Source organism: Vulpes vulpes, chromosome 1 (assembly GCF_048418805.1).
Source record: "Vulpes vulpes isolate BD-2025 chromosome 1, VulVul3, whole genome shotgun sequence".
NCBI lineage: Eukaryota > Metazoa > Chordata > Mammalia > Carnivora > Canidae > Vulpes > Vulpes vulpes.
In genome coordinates, this window is record NC_132780.1 from 150537758 (window position 1) to 150548179 (window position 10422).

Here is a 10422-nt window from a genome sequence, read left to right on the forward strand (position 1 = left end):
CTAGTTATACTATCTAAATCTTTCTTCCTTTTTTTTTAAGATTTTATTTATTTATTTGAAAGAGAGAGAGAGCATGAACAAGAGAGCACAAGCAGGGGGATGGTCAGAAGAAGAGAGAGAAGCAGACTCCCCACTGAGTGGGGAACCCAATACTATGGTGGATCCTTGGACCCTGGGATCATGACCTGAGACAAAGGCAGATACTTAAGGGACTGAGCCACTCAGGCACCCTAAATCTTTCTTCCTTTTAAAATCATATTTTATTTTTTATTTTTTTATTTTTATTTTTTTAAATTTTTTATTTATTTATGATAGTCACAGAGAGAGAGAGAGAGGCAGAGACACAGGCAGAGGGAGAAGCAGGCTCCATGCACCGGGAGCCTGACATGGGATTCGATCCCGGGTCTCCAGGATCGCGCCCTGGGCCAAAGGCAGGCGCTAAACCGCTGCGCCACCCAGGGATCCCCTTAAAATCATATTTTAAAATATTGACAATTTAAAAGGGGAAATTGTTTTTCACATTTATTTGCATTTTTAAAAATTTTATATTTTTCTATTATTTTTGTCTATTTTGCTTATGCAATATATCATGCATTTATCTACTGGTATGGTAATATTTTTCTTATTGAATTGTAAACTCCCTTTATATATTAAAGACATTAATTCTCTATCAAACGTGCTATCCCTTCCAGTGTGATGGTGGCAAACTGTGTAATAGTAAAAAAAAAAAAAAAATTGGACAATCATGTCCAAAAATAGAATGACTAAATAAATTTAACACATTTCAGTGAGTGTTTTAGTAATTTTCCTATTCAGCCATTGACTTAACAACTTGCTCTGCATATCTTGTCACTGATTAATTAGGTTCTTGGCTTTAGTAACCTACAGAGGCTAATTTTCTCTCTAAGTTTTAAACATTCCTTCTGTCATCTGAGCTCTTTTATTTATTTATTTTTAAAGTAATCTCTATACCCAACAGGGGGCTTGAACTCACAACCCTGAGATCGAGTCCTATACCCGCTAAACCAGTCAGGCGCCCCCAAATTTTACACAATTCAGATGAATGTAAAAAGAAATAACAATCAGATGTTCTCTTTCAAACATAATAATTTTGGCTCAAACTCACATAGGCTATTTCTACAATAATAAGAGTGTTTCTACACAATAATAGAAAATCAATTGGTTATTTAAATAACAAAGCCTTCCAGTTCAGATAATAAGTGCTGAATTAAGAACTTTTGAGTGTGTTGCAAAAAAGAATAGCTTGGATGTCATAGTTGCATTTTTTTTGCACCAATTATCATAATTCTAGAGACAGAACTTAAAATTAAGCTACTGGATAAGATTAACAAAAAATCATTTCAACCTCACATTTGGAATATGTGAGAAATAACATTAAAAAACCCTAAAGTCTGAAGTTTAATATTTGTGAGAGATAGTGAATTACTGCTGGTATTAGAAGATATGTAAAAAATTAAGCCAAAGGCCATTTTATGCTTCCATTGTGCTATATTTTTCTTGTAAGTAATACTGGCACAACTTTTTACAACTCCTTATGATATGTGGTCACACTGCAATAGGACAGTATCAGTATATTGTCCCCAAACCCTGTTTTTATTTACCTACAAAGCACCAACCAAGAAAAAGATCTGTTTTTATAAAACATTTCTATTCTTTTTTTTTTTTAAGATTTTATTTATTCATTTGAGAGAGAAAAAGAGAGCATAAGGGATGCAGAGAGAGAGGGAGAGGCAGAAGCAGGCTCCCTGCTCAGCGGGGCTGGATCCCAGGACTCTAGGATCATGACCTGAGCTAAGGCAGACCCATAATCGACTGAGCCACTCAGGCGCTCCCAATCAATTCTATTCTTGTGATTCTATGGCCTGAGGAATAACCCACTCTGGTTATATATCTACTGCAAATAAAGAATTATGGAGGAATCTTGTCTGGATTTCAGAATTCCATTCTTGGTTTTCTTTCATTTCCTGAAGATAGCAGTTTGTCTTTCTTACTACCAGAGTTCTATTTTTTATTTTCAATCATGTTATGTGTTTTTATGTGTTATGTTTGTTTTTAAAGGAATTACAGAGCAAATTTTAAAAACTAATAAACAGACTTCAGATTTATCTAATTTGATTTGCCCCTTGTTTTTGTAAATCATATGATTCACACTTTCAAAGAACTAACTCAAAACAACATTTCCAGTTATAATCTAGTTCAGTGGCTCTGAACTCTAGCTGAGCATTAGAATCCACTGGGACTTTTAAAAAGCTCCAGTAGCAGGGTTCCACTCCAGGCAAATTAAATCAAAGATCTCTGGAGGTGGGTAAAGGCATTGGTTGTTTGAAAACCTTTCCAGGTGATGCAAATGGGCAATAAGAGTTGAGCTCCTCAAATTCTAGCTCCTTTTTTGATGGTCCAGGAAAGCAAATGAGTTATTCAATCTCAGAAAAAAAAATTGAAAGTAAAATCAGGAGACCCATAGAGAAGTTTGTTTCAGGGAATACTTTGAATTAAGAAAAAATTGGGTCACATATTTCTGTCTAGCATCATAAAGAGTTAACACGTGCTTTAACCTGGTAGGTTAATTTTGAGAGCTCTGTTCTATGTAAGAGTCACTGCATTTTCTTAGTAAAACCTAATATTTCTTTCTGTTTTCTTTGATATTCACACAAATTTGGAAAATCTTTAGGCTGGGCTGGGGATAGCATTTGGTACAAGCTGAGTGTAGGGGGTTGGATGGGGGGCTTATATTCCAAAGGATATTTTATTTAGCATTTTGTATAGTCCTTTAAAAAATACTTGCTCAATGATAAACCCTCATATAAGCAGAGGAAATCCCTAATAATTTATTTGACCTCATCAATTTTCAAAGAAGGTCACTTTCATATATGTCAATGGTTCACAGCAATGCAGTAATTTCCAAAGTAGGTGTATGTATAACGCCGTCTAATTTATAGCAAACTCCCTGCCTGAGGTAATGATTTCTAAGTAGAATTACTTAGAAGAAATTAAATTCTAGTAGCAATAATTATTTCTGATTGTATTCATCATGTCTTGTGAATGTAGCAACTCTTTGATCCACAACCACTCTATAACCCACTTCTCTTTCCACAGGCTTAATTGTGAAAGTCATACTGGGGAATGAGATAGAATCAGGCCTACTGCTCTTCACATCGCCTGCTACATGCAGCTCTAGTCCTATTTTAACTTGAGGGTCAATTGATTTCCAAAAACATGATTAGATGCAGTTGATTCTGACCTTTGGGATCCACTTGCTATTAACACAACTTGAGAGCTAATGATTCACCAGCTGCCCATAAACACATACTAGGCAAATTCTTCTCCTGTTTTCTCATTCCTTCTCTTTAGAGATTTTTGATAAATATTTGAGTTGGCCAGATAACAATAGTGCTAGCAAGGTGACTACGACTGATTTGCTGCCATGGTGCATATAAGCATTTTGTGTTCGTTTTATTTTGAATTCCAGAACCTTGATTGATGTTTAAAGTTCTAATCTTAGGGGACACACATCTTGTTCCTTTATCTTTATTTTCCAGATGAGAACATAGGGAAGAGAATATAAGTGTCTTGTCCCTGGAAGGCACTCTCATTTTCTGGCTTGATTAAAGGGTAAAAATGAAATTATCAAGAGAAATGAGCCCACTCTGTTCCCTTGAGGAAATTTCCTATAAATATTATTTCTCAAAATCAAGCTTTGATAAATCTTGGATTGCTGAGTTCAGGGTAATCTCAGTCAAGAACTCGGAATCTGGATATTATTAACTGCTGATTAAAATAAATTTCATATGCTTTCATAGACAACTGGCTAGAGAGCCAGAGGAAATTTGTCTTATAAACACATATAATATGAACACCTGGAAGATAGCCACCCTGCCCAGGCATTCAGGTAGACAAGGCAATGAGAAAGAGAAGGACATTCCTACCATAGATTTGGTAGCACTGGACCCCATCAAGATAACTTTCTGAGGTGGACACTTGACGGGATGAGCACTGGGTGTTTTTCTGTATGTTGGTAAATTGAACACCAATAAAAATTAATTTAAAAAAAAAAAAAAGATAACTTTCTTGGCTTGTAAGCCCCTTGCCTGCTTTGGAGAAATTAAAAAAAATTTAAAAATTCTGCCAATCCGGAAATCATCTTCTTAAAGATAGTAGAGGAAGGAAACAACTTTGTAACCTTGTTATTAAATAAGCATTAAACCAGAATATGATATGCATCACAAACACACAAAGTTTGCACAGACAGGAAGAAATCTCATTCTTCATACAGCAAGCAGATATAACCCATTATATAGAGGGTTCTCAAGATAAGCAATAATTCAATTCATCCACATGTAAGAAGATTTGGCAGTAGTCTTTATTATACATAGTTCACTGGCAATTGGGGCAACTGTGTTAATCAGCTTTACACAAAGCAAAAGTACACTTTTCATATCATTATGATAGGAGTTAGTTTTACAACTTGGAGCCAAGTATCAGTTAAAGTTAGGCTCTTACCCTCTTTCAGAAATTAGGAAATAGGGGTGCTATCTCACTTGGACATTTACATTCAAAGGAATGGTTCTCAAAGTCCTTGAGAAATTCCTGAGTCTCAAAGCTGACAAAATGTCTAATAATCAGAATAACATACACATTACCAAGGGAGGAGAATGTATTTACAATGACAAGTGTTTTAAAGTAAATACAAAGGAGGGAGGGAAATTGCTTCCCTTCTTTTCTTTTTTCTTTCTTCTTTTTCTTTCTTTCTTTCTTTCTTTCTTTCTTTCTTTCTTTCTTTCTTTCTTTCTTTCTTTCTTCTTTCTTTCTTTCTTTCTTTCTTTCTTTCTTTCTTTCTTTCTTTCTTTTTCTTTAAGATTTATTTAGGGGCACCTGGGTGGCTCAGTTGGTTAAGCATCTGCCTTTGGCTCAGGTCATGATCTTAGGGTCCTGGAATCAAACCCCACATAGAGCTCCTTGTCCAGTGAAGAGCCGCTTCTCCCTCTGCTGCTCCCACCATTTGTATTCTTTGTCTCTTGTGCACACTCTCTCCCAAATAAATAAATAAAAATATTTTTTAAAAGATTTATTTATTTATTTTAAATGGGGGGTGGGTAAGGGGAAGGAGCAGAAGGAGAGAATCTTCAAGTAGACTCCCTGCTGAGCATGGAGCCAATGCAAGGCTCAATCGCATGACCCATGAGATCATGACCTGAGTGGAAACCAAGAGTGGATGTTTAACTGACTGAGCCATACAGGTGCCCAACTTCCCTTATTTCGAGAAGGAGAATGAAGCTTCTTTTTAATTTCCATTTGTTCTTTCATCTGGTTGGCAATGGGCAGAACTGCAATATGAAAGTTTTACTCTGAGTTGTCAATAAAAAAGCATACTGTCAATAAAAAATATGATTTTCTAGGGACACATTTGAATTGACTATAGGAGACGTGGAGGTTCAACAAGTTTGAGGTCTCTCCTTTAAAGTCATCCCAATAGTTTATTGTTGGGTTTTACATTGTGAGTCATGGTAAAGCTGAGCAAAAGTCAGGAACTAGATGGACTTATATTCCTCCTTGTGCTAATTTTTCAAGATAAACAAAAGAAGATCAGGGCTAATAATTATTTGGAGCTCAGATCATCAAGATGTTAAATGTTTGGACCCCAGGTTCAATGTTTTGCTCTCTAGTATCCATTATACCTATATTCTCTCTCTATTGGTCTACCTGTATAGGATCCTTTATTACTGAACATTTTATACCTTCTGGTTTCTGGAAAATGAGTTCTGATACTACATCTTGTGTTTTCACACCAAAGTTAGCAGTTATGTAAATGTCCCAAATATATATGAAATCTTTCAGAAAACAATAAGTATGCAGCAATAATATTGAATACATTTCCTGGAAATGGCTTTTTTGCAGGATACAAGAAGTCTGGTTTCATACTTATAAGGCACATATGTAGACCATTTTGCTTTTATTTGGCAGAGAAAAGTATACATGAATGGTTTTGTATAAAAAGGAAATAAAATTTAACATAGCACATTCTTTTAAGAAATGCTTTCTGTAACATTGGCTTAAAGTTTCACAACACTACATTACTTATTATCCAAACTTCACCAAAATTAAAAAAAAATTGGAATTTGAGTCCCTTCAAAATTAAGATTTTTTAAAAATGCCTTATGTTCTTTCTTATTGGTATTTTCTCATATCCAAAATAATTATGTTGTTCAACTGGCAGTGTGATAAAATCCTGAGCCTTAGCTACTGGGGGTGGGGGGCAGGCTAATCTGAAACATAAGAATTTATGTATTTTTTAATGAACTTCATCTTTCTGAAATGTTAGACCTTTGTTTTTTCCATTATTTAATGGCTTATGTACTGAGATTGGCAAAGGAAACTAAAAACTTCATAAAATGTTGAAAATCCTGATTCTACTTGTTATTTCAAACTAGCTGCTGAATTGTGATGCCAGACATTAGTTTGATCTGCCAGTGGGTTCAGGATGAACTGCCAGCATGGCAACAGAGGATGAACTACCTATTCCTCCTCAATCTGACTTAATTACTTATATAATTATAAATCTTACATATGAAAAAGGATTCAGAGGACATTTAGTACAGTATTTTACTGAATGTATGATACTGTCTGCACTTATATCTTTACACATCTTCTGTTTAAATACTTCTGATGACAGAAAATTGATCATTTACAAGCCAGACACAATCTGGGTTTTCATACATGGCTACGACGAACTAATGACTACACCAACAAAAACAAAAAGACAACACTGGACAGACTAGGGTTTAATTTCAAATGCTGTGGCCTTGGACATGATATTTAATCTTTTTGAGCCTCAATTTCATTCTCTGTAAAATGAGATCAAGGGATAATGGTGAAGATCTGCATTTATGCATGCCAAGTGCTTAGCATATAAAATACATAACACTTCATAAGCATTAGCTAAAGGATGATGATTGCTTTAAATCTCTTATAGTATTAGCTACCAAATGTTGGTACTTTCAGGAAAATCAAACAGACGGTAGTTTTCATTTGTTAGAAGGAAAAGGAGGAGATGCGATGTAGTCATTTCCTCTTTTTATTTTAAAGCTTCAGAGAATCCCAGATGATGCAGGCTACAGCTTACTTATTTCATGACTGCTGGTTTTCTGTGGCCAGAACATATCAGTGCAATGGTGGAGCTACCCTCTTATTTTAGTAGCTTTTCCCTTACTTCTTCCTTCTCATCTAACAAATGTAGTTTCTCTTAAATGATACAGAATGTATCCATGTCTCACAATTCTGCTTAGCTGCTTGGCCATGACATACTCAGGTTTCCTGTCTGCATTAGTTACCCTTTGCTTCATCATCCTCTGATCCATCCCAGGGCAAAACGGGAGAGTTTTGCTTACAGAAGAGCAATGGACCTCTTTTCTTCTCCACATGTCATATTGGAATGCTCCATTGGCACCTGGAAGTATAAAGTTATGGTCATTTCCTTCCATTGTTGCTATTCCATCACATTGTTTGATCAGAGTGATGTTTTAGAACCAAATTTCTTTTCTGCTCTCATCTCTGATACTTTCTTTTAAACTTCCTTTCTTGACTTGTATAACCTACCAATACCCATCCACTCAGTTAAGCTGATGTCTTCTGTTGCAGAGTCTAACCTCGTCAAATAGGAACACGCAGAGATTGATGGATAAAGAAATTATGATAATCATTCCTGTGCCACACAGTAGCATTATAAAGCCATTTAATCAATATATGAAACAAGGACAAAAACAATAGGATGTCCATTTGCTGTCTCTGTCTTTTGTAATGTTGCATTTTGCAAAAGCTGGAACATGTTCCAGTCCCATTCCACTTTACCTCCTTGTTTGCGAGGTTACATTCTAGGGAATGACACAGTCATCAGTGTTACAAGGAAGGGGTGGGACAGCAGTCAACTGATTAACCGGATGAGGGCTTATGTGTGGGATGTGGCAATGCTGTACCTACTTAAGGTGGCATGAGCCCCTCTAAGCCATCATAATGACTTGCACGAGGCCAGAGCTGCTCTGCTGAGCTCTCAAGAGATCAGAGTCTGATGTGAAGATATATCTGCATGTCTTTGTCTTTATTATGCTATTATGTAACAAGAAAACAGTTCCTGAGGGGAAAAATGAACAGATATGTCCTACTATAAATACTTTTTTATATGAGACTATGCCTGAATGCTAATGTATAAATTTTTTGGTGTATTTCTGAAATTTTAATTATCTCATTGACCTGACTACTATTTTCATTTATTTATTTATTTATTTATTTATTTATTTATTTATTTATTTATTTTTGTAGCAATGAAGTTGGAGCAGAAGCTGAAAACACAGGCCGCGCTGAAGTTTTCTGGAATGCTGGTGCTAATCACTTGCTAGATTGGATGTTTGTTTTTTTTCAGTATGAGTGTTCCCTTTGTCAACTGCAGTGCAGAAATGGAAGGAAAAAAAAGTATCCTGCAGGCATATAACATCGCAGTACTCTACTAACACCCAGTGTAGGAAAGATTTATCTACAGCTTCTCGCACCACTGTTAGAGCCTGTAATGCCTTCTATTAAGCTGACAGCAATACTAACATGTCCCTAAATTTAGCAGCCAAATAAAGAAGAATCATGGGTAAATAGAAGAATGACTGTGACTATTTTTCAACACCAGTTTTATTTAATGCATACATTATTACCGAATCAGGTTTTAGTTCCCCTTTGATGTATTTATATTTTTACATGTAAAGAAAATGAGCAACTTTCAAAAAATGAGCCCCCTGCCTGCTTTCAGAGATGCTAATATTCAGGGGTCCACTGGGGTGATCATGAACATGAGAAAGTTGGTGTTTCACATAACTCACACAGTTTTCTTGTTCAGTTTGGGCTCTATACTACCAGGACTTTACTAGGCGGCAGCCCAGTGATACTGAACATAGTGGTGTTGGGATGTTTTTCACATCTTGTTGTCACATGATTCTTGTGAAGGCTACTTCAGAGTCAGTTCATACTTATAATGTTATGAGCAGTAACATTTGGATTTGCCACAGAGCAAATCCACACTGTGATCATAATCCTGAGAGCCCACCCTCCAGCATACCCAATACTCACCCTATTGGCCATGTTCTATTTCTTTCATATCAAGTAGTCTGTCCTAGCCTTGTCTACAGGGTTTCCTTTTTATAGCCTTCTGTCCAGCTGGGAAGCCCAGGGTAATACACACTAATCAGGAAACCATGGCAATTCTACACAGTGAGCTCCTGATAGCAGGTGAGCCTTGGTAATGGCTCCTTTACTTACTTCTTGCACATAATCCTTGCTCCCTTTGAGCTAGCTCTGATTGAGCCACATCTTTCTCAGACCACTGCTTCATCACCCCATTATCCTGCCCAAAGCAAAGCAGGGAAAGTGGTCTACAGAAGAGCAACTGGTTTTTCTCATTCTCCACGTGTCATTTTTGGAATGATGTATTGTCAGTCGTCGATTGGCACCTGGAAGTATAAAGCTCTCCTATCTTCTCCAAGTGTGTGAGGAGCAGCAAGCAGAGCCTCATTAAAGCTCCTGCTCATCTCTGTCCCCCAGACAAAAACTATTTCTCTATCAACCTGCTAAATTGTGTGAAGCATCACTTTAGATTATTAGTTATCACATGCCAGGCCTCATACCAAGTCCTTTCTGTGAATTTAATCTAACCTTCACAATGAGCTTGGAAGGTAGGTAATGGTATTACTTATATTTATGTTTGTGAAAACAGATTCCAAAAGATTAAATCGAGCTAGTAAGTGGTAGAGGCAGAATTCAAATCTAGATGCTCTGACTCAAAGACCAGCCATTTATTGAACCATTCATTCATTTCATACATTCATTCATTCATTTTTTTTACCTTGGGTATGAAAAGTTGAGTTAATCACACTCACCAGTTCATGGCAGACTGCCATTATAAGTTTGGGTAAGTCCTTCTATGTATAAGTTGATTAGATGATTGATTATCTTTTATAACAATACCTGTCTTTCCTTCCCATGCTCTGGGCACACATTCCTATGTGTTTAATGCATATTCTCTACTTACATGTTTTGAAGATGTGCATTATTTTTGTCTGCATATATATGACATGTAAAGGATATTGGTTTTTTTTTTCATCCAGAACTATGGTTTTTAAGTTTTTCAAAAAAGATTTATTTATTTTAGACAGAGAGTGAGGAGAGGGAGGGGCAGAGGAGAGGGAGAGAACCTGAAGCAGACTCCTCGCTGAGTGTAGAGCTCTATTTGGGGCTCAATCCCATGACCCTGAGATCCTGACCTGAGCCAAAATCAAGAGTCAGATGCTTAACCTACTGAGCCACCCAGGGACCCAGGTTTTTAAGTTCTATTCACAATGTTCTGTAGGTGTCAAATGGATTATTTCT

General features: G+C 36.4%; 1 protein-coding gene across 29 annotated transcripts in view; it reads left to right on the top strand.

Moving 5' to 3' along the window:
- The window catches only part of MLIP (muscular LMNA interacting protein), a 256000-nt gene extending 247340 nt beyond the window's left edge, over positions 1–8660 (top strand). For all 29 annotated transcript variants that reach the window (XM_072734190.1, XM_072734243.1, XM_072734237.1 and 26 more), the window contains one exon: positions 8335–8660. In XM_072734190.1, coding sequence (XP_072590291.1) covers positions 8335–8340 — 6 coding nt within the window. In that variant the 3' untranslated portion in view covers positions 8341–8660. The remainder of the gene's footprint in view (positions 1–8334) is intronic.
- The last annotated feature ends 1762 nt before the right edge of the window (positions 8661–10422 follow it).